Below are 15,059 nucleotides of genomic sequence, written 5' to 3'. Positions count from 1 at the left end.
CACTGAGCTGATTTGGACCTGATGGGATTCATTTGAAGATATGTCGTTCTAGTTACTGCTTAGTCCAAGTGCTACAGCTTTTATTTTTGTGTCATAGCCGTCGTATGTACCTGTTGCGAGTAGCTGGCACACTCAACAGCCAGCCGTGGACTCTGCAGGAGCTGAAGCCCGTCACAGCGTTGGTAAGAGTAGCCACGTCACTGAAATGTGACTTGAATTGATTCAGACAGAATGCACTGGAAATGGCTACTATTTGGCCATTGTTTCGCGAAGAATAGGGTAGTGATTGTGGCGCGAGGGCCACCAGCCACTCATGACACCGCCACAGCCAGTAAAGGCGAAAATTAGTGGGCCGTGCTCTGCACCCCCGCGAGTTGGCTGCGCACAAAAATAATATCTGCAAAAAATAGCCCAATCTTCTCTGTACACTGTTCAATCGTAATTTTTCCGATCAAACAACACAACACCGCCATAATGCCTCGCGAAGTCGCTGATATCAAGAAGGTGCGAATGGGAAATGTGTTATGATTATTTGCGAGAAGAATCCATGCATTCTAACTGCTTGTTAGTTCATCGAGATCTGCCGTCGGAAGGACGCCTCCTGTACGTTTCGGAAACCATATCGAACGCTTGTTTTCTCGCTGCGAGACGAACCGCCGACGAAGAGAACGATGCGAATGCCATTGAGGTGAAACGATTACTAACAAAAATGTACAGCCGCGCGCATCAAGAAGAACAAGAAGGCCCAGAACATCAAGTTCAAGGTCCGTTGCCAGAAGCACCTGTACACTCTGGTGCTCAAGGACACCGAGAAGGCCGAGAAGCTCAAGCAGTCTCTCCCTCCCAGTATGCGACCCCCGCGACGCAGTATCGAGTTGGAATACTTTTCGGCGGAGCGCATTGCGGCAAATTGCATTGCGTTGCCGGAGGGCATTCCAACTCGGTGGTCAATCGCTCTTCAACCTAGATGTTTGCTAACAGCCCCGCAGCCCTTCAGATCACCGACGTCTCTAAGAAGAGCAACTAAACTGTCATAAAATAACGGAAAATTGGACGGAATGGAGTAAAGGGTACACACACACGCACACACTCACACACACAAAAACACAAAATATGACATGGGATGAGGAGTCGAGGCCGAGCCCGGAATGGATGAAGGATTCTACATGCACACATTGGGCGTCTCGGGAATACCTTGCATTTGATGTGCTTGAATCGCGCGCTTGATAGAGATTTCTCAAATGAACGATTAAGGACATGTACACGATGCGACTGGCCGTCTTGCTCGGTGACTGTGGCTCTGGATGAAAAGACAAATCGTCTTGGAGCGGGTGTGTTGTGACGAACTACACTAATATACAAACGCAGGGCATTCTTGTCATTGATCTGACCACCCTTCATCTCTCCGAGGGTAGCCCGATCAAGGCGCTATTTCGGCAATGCGCAGCTCGGGGCCTATAGACTTGCCGTACTGGTTGAGCGGCGCCAGCCCGTCAGCCGCAAGGTCAGCACTGCGAAATATCACGAGCTCGTCACGGTCCCCTTCCTTTTCGATGCGCCAGCCCGCCCAGACCCTGTCCTTCTGCCTCCCAGCCATGAGCGCGTCCTCGAGCTCTGTGTAGCGGGCCTGCAGCTGCTCGCGCCCCGCAGCGCCCTCTACCGCTGCCAATTTGGTCACGATGAGCGTTTCTTTCGGAGAAAAGGCCTCGTGGAGGTGCGGCCGGCGGCCGGCGGTGTTCATGTGGAAGAAGAGGAACCCGCGGTCCGCCTCGCTGGCTGTGGGGTCAGCGGCGGCGGCGTGGTCGGGCACGGTGCCGCCGGGTAAAAAGGCGGCAAACTTGGCCATGATTTGCTTGTTGGCGGGCGTGTCGAGCCATTCAAGGTGGGCGGCGGGGGACTTCCAGGGCGCGGTGATGGCGACGCGATGGCGACCGGGCTCGGTAGCGTCGGCATAGAGGCGGCTGACCGAGGCCTTTTTGGCGCACTCATTGGGATGGTGAGCGCGGACCCATTCATCCTGGATCTCCTGGCACTCCATGACGACCTCGAGGAGCTCAACGGCGTCGTAGGAGTCACGGAGGGTGAAGAGTGCGAATTCGGTAACAGGCATGGCGTCTTGTCGGAGTGCGGAGATCTTGCGCCGGCTATAGTAACCTTGTAATAGTGCAGCCGTTGTGATATGGTAGGCTGTTGTAATATTGCAGCGAATCTTGTGAGGCGTGCATGAAGTATTCGCGACGGTTTTGATTTGGACAAGGCAGCTTGGCGGGGAGCTCACTTCCCTGTGTGGCTGATGCGGGGGAACAGCATCGCACACGAAAGCGGGAGGTGAGGGGCAAAGCTTGTCCGTTTATTGGTGCAGACTTAGTAAAAGATTATTTACAATGGAGGCCAAGTTATTCAGCGCGCAACATTTCAATGGGGGAAACCAGCCAAGGGTAAAGAGGCAATGATTGGCTGGCTGAAACGGCGCCGAATGACGTTGACTGCATCATGAAGCTTTTCATGAGCGTTGCATGCGGCGAGATGGAGACGGGGTGGCAGGGACGAAAGCGAACTGCGCCATTGCGACAAGACGAATATGATTTTTTTTTAATGGAGGTGGAGAACTGAGAGGAAAGTGCCTCTTTGGGTACGGCAAGAAGGAAATACTGGCAAAAGAAAAACAGAGCGGGAAGGGGAAGAAGGAAAAAGAAATGGTGGACGTCTTCGTGGCAGTTCAGGTCGTTGCCGCAGCCTGTCAGCCTGTGACAAGGCTGCCGGGCTTGGTACGATTACGAGGGACCGTGTGGAGATGCGGGCGTCTTGGGTTCCGGGCGGCGCATCGAGAGGTACTGGCGGGTTGTCTACCAGTATCATCCACAGCTTCTTATAAGACCTAGAAAAATGAAATTATCTACGATTACAGTCATGATTGAGATTGTCTTTGTCCCGTGCTTGTCGCTTACCTACGATGATGTTCGCAGTAGTCCAGAGTCGCAGTAATGACGCTGTGGTACAATCGCAAAGCGCTGTCTGCTCATGGGTTACCCTCCTCCCGGTTGCAGCGTGAAACAGTGCCGGCAAAGGCGCCCGGTCCCGAGAAGCCGGATACGCAAGCTGCAGAAGGAGTGGCAGCGTCGTAATCAAGCTGCTCATCCCGTCTGCAGGGGGGAAGTGATAGGGGCTTTCCGGGGGCCACAAGGGTTGGGTGCGTAGAATACAGGCGGCTGTAGCGTCCAAGCACCCAAGGTCGCTGCAAAACCTGTGTGCTATTAGTTGGCATGCTGCCCCTGTAACGGACCTGTGGCTGCAGGTCAATAGTGGGCTGCCCAAAGTACCTGCCTTTTGGCTGGGGATGACGCCAGTAAACTGCACCTCTATGATGATGCGAATGATGATAGTATAATCGTGTCGTGTGTATTCATGTCCTTTTGTACTGCAAGCTCTCATCTGTGTGGCACTGCGCAAGATATTGATAGGTAAGCCTGTGCCATGTTGGCAGCCACGTTGGCAGTTGGACAAGACATGCCCAAGGCTGTGTCCCTTTTTAATAATATTAAAGCTGACTGCTACCCCAAGTGCGCCCAGCAACCTTTTTTTCTTCTTCTCTTGCTGCGTCAAGAATGCGACGCTGAACCTCACGATTGAACACAAATACATCATCAGCCCCCGTCTTCTCACTCTTTGCTGCATCTTGACCATCATCTTTTCCTCCACTACTCATCATATACTTTTAGTCATTGCTGTGGGCGCTGATCACACCCACCACACGCCCCAACTCTCACGCCGCCTCCGCGTCCCGCCAAAAGTACAAACCTTCCAATTGGCGCCTGACTATTACTCGTCCCATCCATCCGCCTTTTCGACCTTGGACTTTCCACCGCGCCGTCTCTCCTTCTTTGCTCCCCTTTAGTGTGGCCGCCATTCCCTAATTCAAACTTGTCCCCCGCCTCGCTTCGCTCCTTGACGCTTTCTTGTTCTTCTTGCCACTTTTGTTACATCTCTTCTTCCTCGCATTTGTGTCACTCGCGCCGTCCCTCTATAGCTTCGCAAGCGTCATCGACGGGTCGTGCTACGCCAATACTACCGATCCCTCCCAACGGCTTAGACGAGACAGACACTTGACCGAATCACACATGTAACGGACCTTGATTCTCGACAAGATAGAAACCGCCCGCTTCAACACTACGGCCCCAAGCAATCCTCCACGACTGCATCTCTTCCCCTATTCGCCTCGCGATCACGACCCGACTCTCCACGGAAATGCCACCTGCCGCGATTCGCGACTCGGCCATGGTCAATGGAATAAGCACAAACGGTCACTTGCATGTCAACGGCAATGGCGTCACCAACGGCGGCTCTCATGCCGCCATGTCGAATCGCGCGAGCCCTTTGCGCAAACAGTCCAGCCCCATGGCCCCTGCTTTCATGGTCTCGGCCCCCGGCAAGGTCGTCTTCTTTGGCGAGCACTCTGTCGTCTACGGCAAGGTAATTCGACCCAGATTGACTCGGGAATACATCTGCTGACCTTGCTAGCCTGCCATTGCTGCTGCCATTTCTCTCCGATCCTATCTTCACGTCACCACACTCTCCAAATCACGACGGACCGTTTCTCTGCGATTCCCCGACATTGACCTGATCCACACGTGGAACATTGACGATCTGCCCTGGAGCATCTTCCACCGCGCCGACAAGAAAAAGTCATATTATTCTCTCGTTACGGAGCTAGACCCCGAGCTCATCGACGCCCTCCAGCCCCATCTAGACGTCGTCTCGCTCGACCACCCAGAAGAGACTCGCAAAGTCCATAAGAACACCGCCTCTGCCTTCCTCTATCTCTTCCTCTCGCTCGGCATGCCCTCATTTCATGGGTGCCTATACACTCTGCGCTCCACCATTCCCATTGGCGCTGGTCTCGGAAGCAGCGCCTCCATCTCCGTCTGCATGTCCGCCGCCCTGCTGCTCCAGCTGCGAACCCTCTCCGGCCCCCATCCCGACCAACCCCATGAAGAAGCTCGCCTACAGGTTGAGCGAATCAACCGATGGGCCTTTGTCTCCGAAATGTGCATTCACGGCAATCCATCTGGTGTCGACAACACTGTCGCCACGCAGGGCAAGGCAGTCGTCTTTCAACGCACTGATGATGCTCAGCCCCCGGCTGTCCGTCCTCTCTGGGACTTTCCCGAGTTGCCTCTCCTTCTAGTGGATACCAAACAGCCCAAGTCTACCGCCTACGAAGTCGCCAAGGTTCGCAAGCTCAGAGATGCTCACCCCAAGTTGGTGAATTCCATTCTCGATGCCATGGACCGTGTCACGCTGTCTGCTAGTGAAGTCATTGACCATGAGGATTTTGACGAGAAGAAGGAAGAGTCTTTGCAAAAGGTTGGCGAGCTGATGAACATTAATCACGGCCTTTTGGTGTCGCTTGGCGTCTCTCACCCGCGCCTGGAGCGTGTACGAGAGCTGATTGACCACGAAGGCATTGGCTGGACCAAGCTCACTGGTGCTGGCGGTGGTGGATGCTCTATTACTCTGCTGCGACCCGGTGTAGACAGGGCCAAGGTTGTCAAAATGGAGAAGCGCATGGAGGATGACAACTATGCCATGTTTGAGACGACGCTCGGCGGTGATGGTGTTGGTGTTCTTTGGCCCGCTGTTCTCAAAAATGGCACAGAAGAAGATGAAGAGGGTGGCATGGAGATTGATCTTGAAAAGTTCCTCAGCGCCGAAGACAACGACGGTGTCGAGAAGCTCGTGGGCGTGCACGGCGGCGGCCTCGAGCGTGAAGGCTGGAAGTTTTGGCGCATGGAGAGCAGATGAATCATGTCACGGCGTTTTGGGACCATGGGTAGGCGTAGGATGGATGGCCTGGGAATTCCTCGACATTTTTTTTTTTAATCATGTAAAACTTTACCTTGCGGTACTCTCTATTTTTTTTATATTCACACATGTATCTAGTTATCTTCTCTCCAATTTCTATACGCTTCATCGCATACGTTCCAATTCTTTCATTACTTGAAATGCAATTTCTCTCCCCTTTGTTGGATGAATATTCCTATAGGCTTCCTACATTATCCCTCCAACTTTTTACAATGCCAACTTTCTACAATGTCAACTTTCTCCAATGTCAATTTTCTACAACGTCTAAACTGATGATTACGACATGATCAAACGTGCAAACAAAGCCGTCCACGACAGCTGCAAAGTCGCACCGGCCTAGCAAGCCGCAGTGTTTGCAGAAACGCCGATGACACTACATCTGCATCTTCCGCTGACCTCGTACAGATCACACCAAAAAAAAATTCTCGGTATCACGGACGCCGAAGGGGAGGGGGGGAAAGAAGAGGCGTCCAGATTGTGCGAGAGCAAGCCGTACCACCAACCGCCTCTTCTCGTCTTACCCAACGCAAAGATTGCTGATCTTGCCACCGGCATGCAAGATTTTCTTCTCTCTCCTTGTCCCGCGGCTATTTAAGCAGCGATAGCCGTGGTAGTTTTTTTCGCTCGGCGCTCAGATTGTCTTCACTTTCGTTGCTTGCTTCATATGAGATTGCGGCGTCTGCGTTGCCTCTATACATAACATCAACTCTAATACTTGGAAACTTGTGTGTACTTCTCTGACAAGAACATCAAAGCCTGCACAGCAACAAGCTTGGATTCCTTCACAGCCACAATGAGCCAGCAGCAGCTTCCATTTGGCTACCTCTCCCATATTGACTCGTACATGGCCACCGTCAACGCCTTTACGGCTCCTCCGCAGCCACAGTCCGCTGCCCAACCCCCACTACCACCACCACCACCACCATCATCAGCACCGCTGACCACCACCACCGCCCTCGCCACCACTACCACCCTGCCCGACTGCTTTCGCACTCTCCGCTGCGATGGTTGCGAGATGCTCTTTGCCGAGGCCGCCCCCGACGAGCTCCGGTGGACGTTTCCCTGCCGCCACGTCTACTGCGTCGCGTGTGCGGCGCACGCCCGCGCCGCCGCCCTCCGCAGCAACGTCCTCTGCCACCGCTGCGCCAACATTATCGTGCGCAGGCTCGACAACCCGCCGTGCACGCACCAGATCCCCGCCGTCGCGTTTGACGTGCGCCGACCCGACGCGTTTCCAGGCTTTCCCGAGCGATACAAGCTGGCGCTCGGGCAGCGCACGGGGCCGAAATGTCAGCGGTGCTGGCTGGTGGCGCGGCTGCAGAGCGTGTCGTACAGGATCGCTCAGCGGTACAGGGTGCAGGATTGGGGATTTCCGGGGGAGCTGTACGCGTGCGTGCAGGTTGATAGGCAGCGGATGGTGCACGGCATGCGCGGGGAGCTGCCAGAGGTCGAGGTGGACGCGGAGGGGGATGTTGAGCTGTGCAGGACGGGCATCAGAGAGGAGCTGAGCCAGATTGCGTCGGATATCTGTGGCGGGTTGGGACAGGTGCCCATGGAGCCGAATTTTGATCCCAGAGGGCATATTGTGGTGCAGTACAGGCTGAGAGGCTTTGCACAGTGGATGAGCAAGAATGCAATCGATGTGAGGAGCATGCCGGTTGGCCTGCGGGCGGCCGTGTACGGGGAGTGGACATGAATGGGAGCGTTATTCTGACAACAGGTAAAAAGGGGCAGGAGGACGGGGCTCTGAGAGTGGTGTATATATGCAAGGCTTGCTCAAAGAGGGGTTGATGGTGTGTTGGCTCTCGAATAGTTGCTCTTACTGCATGATTGAATGAAGGTGGAAAAGGAAAAGAAAGGGTGTTGAAACTGGTCCAACATTCATGATCGAGGCGGCGGGACAAAGATGGGAAACAAGAAGAGGAGCATGTTTGAGCTTGCTTGTAATGTATATGATTTCATTTTACTTGATCAAAGGCAAATGATTTCTTCACAATGGCCATTCAACGCTCAATGTTGACCATATTTAGCTGTATTCGGCTTGTTCTTTTAGGCCAATTGCTGTGCTCTGTACTTCCAGTATCCCTCTCGGATCGGATCCCACTTCTCCGACAGCCGCTGCAGATACACCCTCGCCTTGTCCGTTTCGCCAGTCTCCGCATACACATCAGCCAGATAATCCAGCGCGTGCGAGCTCTTGACGCTTTCCTCATCGGTGCCCACCCCAGCAACGAGGCCCTCGGCCAGCGCCTGCTCGCTGGCTAGTGTCCTGCCCGCCTTTGCCAGCACCGCGCGCAGGTAGTTCCACGGGGACTGGTTCTGCGGCGTGAGCACAATCTTTTCCTTGGCGTAGTCTAGCTCCCTGGCGATGACGGCCGCGGGCACCGCAGGATCGTGCTCAGCGGGTCCGCAGCCAGGCGTCGAGGCGTCGGGATTCTGGAATACGAGGAAGAAGCGGTGCGACCAGGCTGAATTGTTGCGCACATCCTCCTCAATCAGGCTCTGCGTGGCGCCGAGCTCGCGCGGACCCCAGAGGTCGAGGCGCCGCACTAGGTACTGGCGATACGACCAGACGTGGTAATTCTTGGTGTCTTCTGCGAGCATAGTGGCGAGAAAGGTGGTCTCTGAACGCGCGAGAGCGGCAACAGCGGCCTCGTCGGAGAAGATGAGCGGGAAGTAGTGGTCAAGGAGGAGCTGGCGGTGGTGCCAGATTTGATAGTTTTTGAGGTTGTCGAGAGCGACGGCGTTGAGCCAGGTGATTTCGGCAGGAACAGAGAGCTCCAGAGCCTTGATAATCTGGAATCGGTAGAGCCACACGGTGTAGTGTGCGGGATTGAGGGCGATGATGTGCGCAGTGAGGCGGAGAGTGCGCGGTGAGTGCTCTTTGTCGACCATGACGGCGCGGAGATAGGCAACGGCTGACGGGGAAGTTAGACGGAATGCTGAGAGACACTGGATGGATGAAGAGGCTAGAACTCACCCTCTGCGTAGTCGTCGGGATATGCGATCCGCGCTACTGCGTCTTCGGGCTCCTCGTGCAGGATGGGAACGATATCATCCCATTCCGGGTCGCTGGCCAGGGAGCCAGTAATCTCTCCGTACAGTTCTCGATTCAGCTTCGCCATCTCTTTCCGTCTCGTCTTTTCCTTTTCGATCTCTTCTGCGTTTACGTCCCTTGTCGCTGCTTCTTCGTCCCCACGACGCTTTGCCGCTACAGCCAGGTCACGCTTCGTGCGAAACTGCTGAGAAAGCAGGCTTAGCGCCGTCAGCGTCGCCTGCTTGACGCTGCGCGCCTCGTGCTCCGCGAGCGAATACTCGCCGACGTCGCGGCCGGCCTTGTCGACACCCCAGGCGTAGTCGTCGCGCAGGCGGCGGATTGGCAGGCCCTCTTTTGAGACAGCCTTCCAGAACTCACGCTCCGTGCGGTTGCCAAGCGGGACGCGCTGCTGCGCAACGGGCTGCACGAGCTCGCTGTAGACAAAGGTCCTTTTTTCGGCGGGAGTCAGTGAGGACAGGCCCGAGGTCTGGACGCGTCCGGCGAGAGGATTCGTGGCGTGGAAGCGTTGCTGCGTGCGCTCCGCGACGGTGGCTGGCGGCTGTTGCTGCTGCGGTGGTTGTTCTGCGAGTGTGAGAAGATGGCAGGAGGAAGGGGGAAGAAAGGGAGGCGGAGGAAGGTACCTTTGGGATCGGAGGATGCCTTGACTGTGCCCTTGGGCTTGGGGGGCATGACGGCGTGGGCTATAGGATGAGAATTGGCGCGGTGAAGAGCTAATGTAGGAGGAGGACGTTGCTGGATGCTGGTGATGTTTGCTTTACCCCGCCAAAGTTTTTGGTGGGCCAGGGCGTTTAAGCCACGAAAGAACAATACGTAAATACGTCGATCGACACGGTCATGTTTGCTTGCTCAATATTTCAGATTGGTTCTGGTTCGATTTCTACCCGCGCTTGTTCAGGTCATCTGCTATCCCTGTTACGCTGAAATTCCCATTCATGACGCCACCCCCGGCTACTGCCATATCATCCATATTTCCAATACCACGAGCATCTCTCAGATGCTGTCCCTTTAACACCCGCCACGAAAGCCACGTTGTAAAGGCAGTCCCATTCTATCGGGCCCTCTGTCGGCAGCGCCTGCACCGCGTCGCCAGGAAGGCGACGACTTTCGTTCCGTGTGCACCATATCTCGCTCGCCCGCAAGTGCGGAAGGTGTCTGAGGATGCGCCGGACCATGTCTAGGATCTGGCGGTGCACGAGGAGCGTCTCGACGCCCCGGTGAACGCCCCAGCTCACCGCGACGAAGGACTCGTTCCAGCACACGTGGCGAATCTTGCGCGCATTGTCGCGCCCGAGCCGCCGGAACAGGGCGTCAACGCTCGCGACGGTGTTGCCCTGCGACCCAAAGTAGAAAGATAGGTCGAATTCGTTTTCTCGGTACAAGACGTCGACAGCCTCTTCGTAGACGGTCCTGCTGACTTGGAGAATCGAAAGATGAAGTTTTTCGGGGGGCTTCGTCGTACGCGCGTGGTTCGGTACGGTTCCTGCTCGATGTCGAATGTCCGAACCTAGCAGGGAAATATTACAGTGGCCATCTATTACAACGAGACCGCGATAGACGAATCGTCTGACCTCGAGCGGTAGTTTCATAAGCTCAAACATCTTGACTGCTGATGTCTAGCTCGAAGTGGAAGAAAAGACTGACTGTTGAAAGCCCAAGTGAGTAAAGGTGCCAGCTTTGTAGATGAAGAGTGTGAAATTGCCTTACAAGTCATATGGTGGCAGTCCTCTCTTTTATAAGATTTTCTTTTCCGCTTTCAAAACACGTCAACAATCCACTACTGATACCGTGAATCATGTCCTCTGCGGTGTAGCCATGTGTAACTACGCCAGTAGTATTTGTAACATGCAGATACGAGTCCGCCAAGCTTCGGATCAGACATGAGCATTGAAGAAGGCTGCAATAGGGTCAAACTAGTTTGTGCAGAAGGCAGTGTGTACCATCAATACGCATCATGTGTTGTCTTGAGTCGTTCCGGGGCATTTTTCGCCGACGACGCTTTCGGGAAAGAAGATGTACAGTTTCTGAGAACAGCCATCGAGCTATTTGAGTGAGGAATTCAGGTAAGATGGCAAGCTATCTGTTCTTTCATAGTGTAATAATTCGTGTTCGTTGTAGAAGAAGCTGGGCGGGGGATCCTCAGAGGTCCGAGACTGCTTGAGGTCAATATTTGCAAGACATACGAGACTGGATGCTGTTCAACCTCAACACAGCATGAAATTCAAACTTTTTGAAACGAGTTGGAACAGCATCGGAAGCATCCTGCGCGAGTCGTTCCCAGAGGCGGAACTTCAAGAGCGCACTGAAGAGTAACGCAAGGGTAACGCCAGCAAAGAATTATTGGAGAGGCAAACAATGACTACACTGCCAGCTGCTAATAAGTATGCATGCAGCGCAAATATCATCTTTGACAGTGAAGTGTCGTGCGGGTACTGGCGTCGTCACACCTGATCAACCCGAGCCTGCGTCACCTCGAGAGGTATTCAGGGCCATCACAATCTAAAGATGGTTCTGGACCTCGATAACACTCCAGAAAAAAGGTAGAAATCAATCCTTAGATTTAACGATGCTCAAGTCAAGTAAGCCCCCCATGGCGTCGAGCTTCTCCTGCTTGACCTCGACATAGCATCCCCAGCCACATTCCGACAGCCAACGCTGTAACAAATTTTGGAAGGTAATGAGGTACTTTAACCATTGTAGTGGTTCTGAGAAGCAATGCCTTGTCAGTGGCTGCATCGAGCGAGTGCGACTCTTTGCCATTGGCCAAGGAGTTACCCCAGGCTCCGGAGCGTGATCAAGCGTCTTGTCCCCACGATCCAACAAATCGAAAGTCCCGACGCTGGGCACGGTCAATTCCATACGAAAGAGAACATTATAGGCACAATATTGGCTCATGATTTACCCGCGGAAATTAGACATGTTCGTATATTACCTCTCACGAGGTAGGTGGACGGACCTGGTCGAGTGCAGCTGCGTAAGGTGTAGGTTGACAAAGAGTCAAGACCATAAGGCTGCTAGGACCAGAAAAAATGTAGTGATATGCGACACAGAAGGAACAATGGATTCATTTAATATGCCAGAGGTCATGAATTAGTCATTGTGTGATTACATCGTCGACACCCAATTATGCCTGATGGACATTGCTGGTCACTAGCTGTGACGCCAAGGGCCATTTCTCCGCAGTGGACGATAAAGTAATTAATGCCAATAATTTTTTAGCAGCGGTGAATCGTTGCCAAGCTTCCATCCTATTTTTCATGGTGAAGGAGGAGGATTCGGGTTTCGAAGGGGGTATAAAATGCAGCAGAGGCAGCCCCATGGACACTACCAATGCATGCCAACTTGTGTACTCGCCATGGGCTCGCTTTCATTCCATCGTCTTTATCCTGGCAGTTGCCAAAGCCAAACTAGTCGGAAGCATCTGCCGCTTTGTTGTTGGCCTTGTAAGTTGTGCTCTCGACAATCGGCTCGTCGCAGTCGCAGTCCAGGCAGGGCTGCTCATCCTTGAAGAACCAGTATCGCGACATGAGCGGGATAATGGCAGCGCACCAGACGCCCGTCGTGACGACCATGCCGATGCCAAAGATGTAGCCCTGAGCTTTTCGGAAATCGGGCGCCTGGTTGGTGGGAAACATGACCTGCTGTGCAGGCGCTTCAATGGCACTGCAAAAACATGTTTAGTGGTTGCGCTTTGCCCTAACAAGGGGAAACAAGGCCCAAGAACGTACTAGCCGACCGAAATCATCATGGCTGTGATGAATGAGCGTAGCTGCTTGTTACCTCCGCAACTGCAGTTGATCCAGCCACCCATGAGCGGGGAGAGGCCGCCGTATGAGCCGCCGATAAAGTACGCGGCCATGCGCAGGCTGGTATTCTCGGTATGCTTCAGAAGAACAATGTAGCTGAAGAGAAGGAAGCCGCAAAGCGTGGCGAGTGGTAAGGCTCGATTGTTTAGCGAATCAGCAGCGACGGAACTGATGAAGATGAAACAGAGTTGCTAGACATGGCATTAGCGCTGTCCAAGGACCATAGCTTCCACAGCAACTTACCATCACGCCAATGACGGTGGGAAGGGCTTGGACGTTTGTGGGAGAATAGTGTTCGGCCTTGAGCCACAAGCCCATCCAACGCATCATGTTGTTGCCGCACGTGAGTTCGATCCAGCTATGTGGTAATAATTAGCGCGGTGATTCGATGCAATATGCTGTAAAACCTACCCCCAGCCAATGACAAAGGCGTAAAGCTGCCATGAACGTAGAACCTGGCGAACAACATCCCACGTCCAGGCACCTACAGAGTCGCGCCCATCGCTTTTCATTCTGGCAATGGCGAGCGTCTTTTCGGTTTCTGTCATCCACCACATCTTTTTGCCCTTGGGCTCATCTATCCGAGGTCAGTGTGTGATGATGATGATGGATTCCAGTAGCCCGAAACGAAATATGCTTACCTGGGCAAACAAGAAAACCGAAAATGGCAACGGGAATACCCAAGATAAAGTCAAAGATGAAAAGCCAGCGCCACGAGACGAGGCCCGCTACACCATTCATATTTTTGTGTCTGGTGGCGCGAGTTGTTAGTATGTTGTCGTCGAGAGCGGCGACGAGAAGTGCTCACAGTCCGGCTTGAATGTAGCCCGAGCACATGGCTCCGAAAACCGAGGAGAAGAGAAACAGGCCGGTTCGTCGACTGATTTCAGACTTTTTGTACCAGCTTCCAATCTGTCACTGGTTAGCTTAGTTGCCTTATTAAGTCGATGAAATTGCTTACAATGTATAGACAGCCTGGGTAAGCACCCGCTTCAAAGAGACCACAGCAGAATCTAGTAAACCATGTCAGCAAAAGCGAGGACAAAACGACATGTTGAATAGAAAATGTTTCATACCTCAGACCATATAAGGTTTCGGCGTTTTGTGCTTTGTACATGAAGAGTACAAAGAAAGACCATCCCATGGTGCAAAATGGCAGCCAGTATCTTGGCTGTACCACGGTGAGCATGCATGTTGAGATTGGAGCCCCGATGATGACACCAATGCTAAAGTAGGTGGTAAACCAATTCAGCTCATTTTTGTGCCCTTGAAAAAGTGTTAGCAGAATTCAGGGTTGATTAAACTTTTGAAAAAAAGAACCCACCAAGGCCGAGTTCTTCTCTCATGCCACTCAGGTAGGCGTTTGTGACATTGGTTTGATCGAGATATTTAATGAAAAATGTCAGGCAGGTATACGTCAGAATGAAAAAGTCGAGTTTCCTGAGGAGCTTTCGCTCTTCTTTGCTGGCACCGGCATCATACCAGTGGTACCACCGTCTAACGATGGAGCGCTGGACCGGCTTCGACGTTGAGCTTTCCGTCACTTCCATGATGCAGACAGGGCAAACAGGCTGTTTGTCAAGTCTTTGGCTGGTAATGATGCTGGGGTTCGGCAAGATCAGCAAAGCAGGCAAAGTAGCCTGGCAACCTGGCCAGCCTGAACGTTATATGCGAACTCGACGCACCTTGATGGCCAACTCTCACGGAAATACCTAGCACATCTCGGCAAGACTGTGCCGGCTTGTCCTTGGCCAAGACACGGGTTTATATGCCAAAAATGGATCGATTCCAATCAGGCTGGGGGAGGGGGCCCAATCAGATACGTGCGCAAAAGCCCGCAACATATATCTGCTGCGGCCGCCGCATCCCCCAGCTGGACCTGGGACCTGCAATGGGACCCTGAGAGTTGACTCGCAGCAAACGAATCCGCCCATGGCGTGGAAATTTCTTCAATGCAAGCTGACTATTTGCAAAGTGTGGCTAAATATCATGTACACCCTTTATGGAATATTGACGAGGCGCAGCTTCAGCACGGCCCATGATGGCGCGGATCTTGGGCCAAAACGGATTGGCCTCGGCCGGCCGTGATTCTCGGCCAACTATTGATGGAGTTGCCACGCGAGTTTGTCTCTCTTTTGCAACGTTTTCAATTAGGACAAAGTAAAGACGCATGAGGCTGCAGCCACCAGCTTATTTTAAACTCTATCGTTTTGCCTTGAATCCTTGATGACATTATCCCGGTATTCCTCGCATTGAAAAATGTTGCGCCCGGCCGGATCCGGCACAATCATTGGCGCGTTGCTCAGCCAGTGCGGGTCATGTATCGTATTTTTTTT

General features: G+C 53.3%; 6 protein-coding genes across 6 annotated transcripts; 3 read left to right on the top strand and 3 right to left on the bottom strand.

Moving 5' to 3' along the window:
* Positions 1–474: 474 nt before the first annotated feature.
* On the top strand, positions 475–1,027 carry BBA_07821 (ribosomal protein L38e; the record flags this gene model as incomplete). Its single annotated transcript, XM_008602918.1, has 4 exons — positions 475–504; positions 570–603; positions 718–846; positions 990–1,027. 4 exons carry the CDS (start codon positions 475–477, stop codon positions 1,025–1,027), a joined length of 231 nt encoding a protein of 76 aa, XP_008601140.1.
* Positions 1,028–1,420: 393 nt separating this feature from the next.
* BBA_07820 (uncharacterized protein) lies at positions 1,421–2,110 on the bottom strand (the record flags this gene model as incomplete). Its single annotated transcript, XM_008602917.1, has 1 exon — positions 1,421–2,110. The coding sequence occupies one exon, from the start codon at positions 2,108–2,110 to the stop codon at positions 1,421–1,423; it is 690 nt and encodes a 229-aa protein (XP_008601139.1).
* Positions 2,111–4,245: 2,135 nt separating this feature from the next.
* BBA_07819 (mevalonate kinase) lies at positions 4,246–5,802 on the top strand (the record flags this gene model as incomplete). Its single annotated transcript, XM_008602916.1, has 2 exons — positions 4,246–4,470; positions 4,519–5,802. 2 exons carry the CDS (start codon positions 4,246–4,248, stop codon positions 5,800–5,802), a joined length of 1,509 nt encoding a protein of 502 aa, XP_008601138.1.
* Positions 5,803–6,655: 853 nt separating this feature from the next.
* On the top strand, positions 6,656–7,558 carry BBA_07818 (uncharacterized protein; the record flags this gene model as incomplete). Its single annotated transcript, XM_008602915.1, has 1 exon — positions 6,656–7,558. One exon carries the CDS (start codon positions 6,656–6,658, stop codon positions 7,556–7,558), a length of 903 nt encoding a protein of 300 aa, XP_008601137.1.
* Positions 7,559–7,911: 353 nt separating this feature from the next.
* Positions 7,912–9,589, bottom strand: BBA_07817 (prenyltransferase alpha subunit; the record flags this gene model as incomplete). The annotated part of the gene is made up of 3 exons (XM_008602914.1): positions 7,912–8,780; positions 8,843–9,481; positions 9,541–9,589. The coding sequence occupies 3 exons, from the start codon at positions 9,587–9,589 to the stop codon at positions 7,912–7,914; spliced, it is 1,557 nt and encodes a 518-aa protein (XP_008601136.1).
* A 2,735-nt stretch (positions 9,590–12,324) lies between these two features.
* Positions 12,325–14,273, bottom strand: BBA_07816 (major facilitator superfamily transporter; the record flags this gene model as incomplete). The annotated part of the gene is made up of 9 exons (XM_008602913.1): positions 12,325–12,580; positions 12,646–12,914; positions 12,967–13,081; positions 13,135–13,300; positions 13,365–13,474; positions 13,532–13,635; positions 13,685–13,736; positions 13,800–13,989; positions 14,048–14,273. The coding sequence occupies 9 exons, from the start codon at positions 14,271–14,273 to the stop codon at positions 12,325–12,327; spliced, it is 1,488 nt and encodes a 495-aa protein (XP_008601135.1).
* Positions 14,274–15,059: the final 786 nt, after the last annotated feature.

This window comes from Beauveria bassiana (genome assembly GCF_000280675.1).
Source record: "Beauveria bassiana ARSEF 2860 unplaced genomic scaffold BBA_S00028, whole genome shotgun sequence".
Classification (NCBI taxonomy): Eukaryota; Fungi; Ascomycota; class Sordariomycetes; order Hypocreales; family Cordycipitaceae; genus Beauveria; species Beauveria bassiana.
The sequence above is the reverse complement of the archived record's forward strand: the minus strand, read 5'-3'. Positions and strand labels throughout refer to the sequence as shown.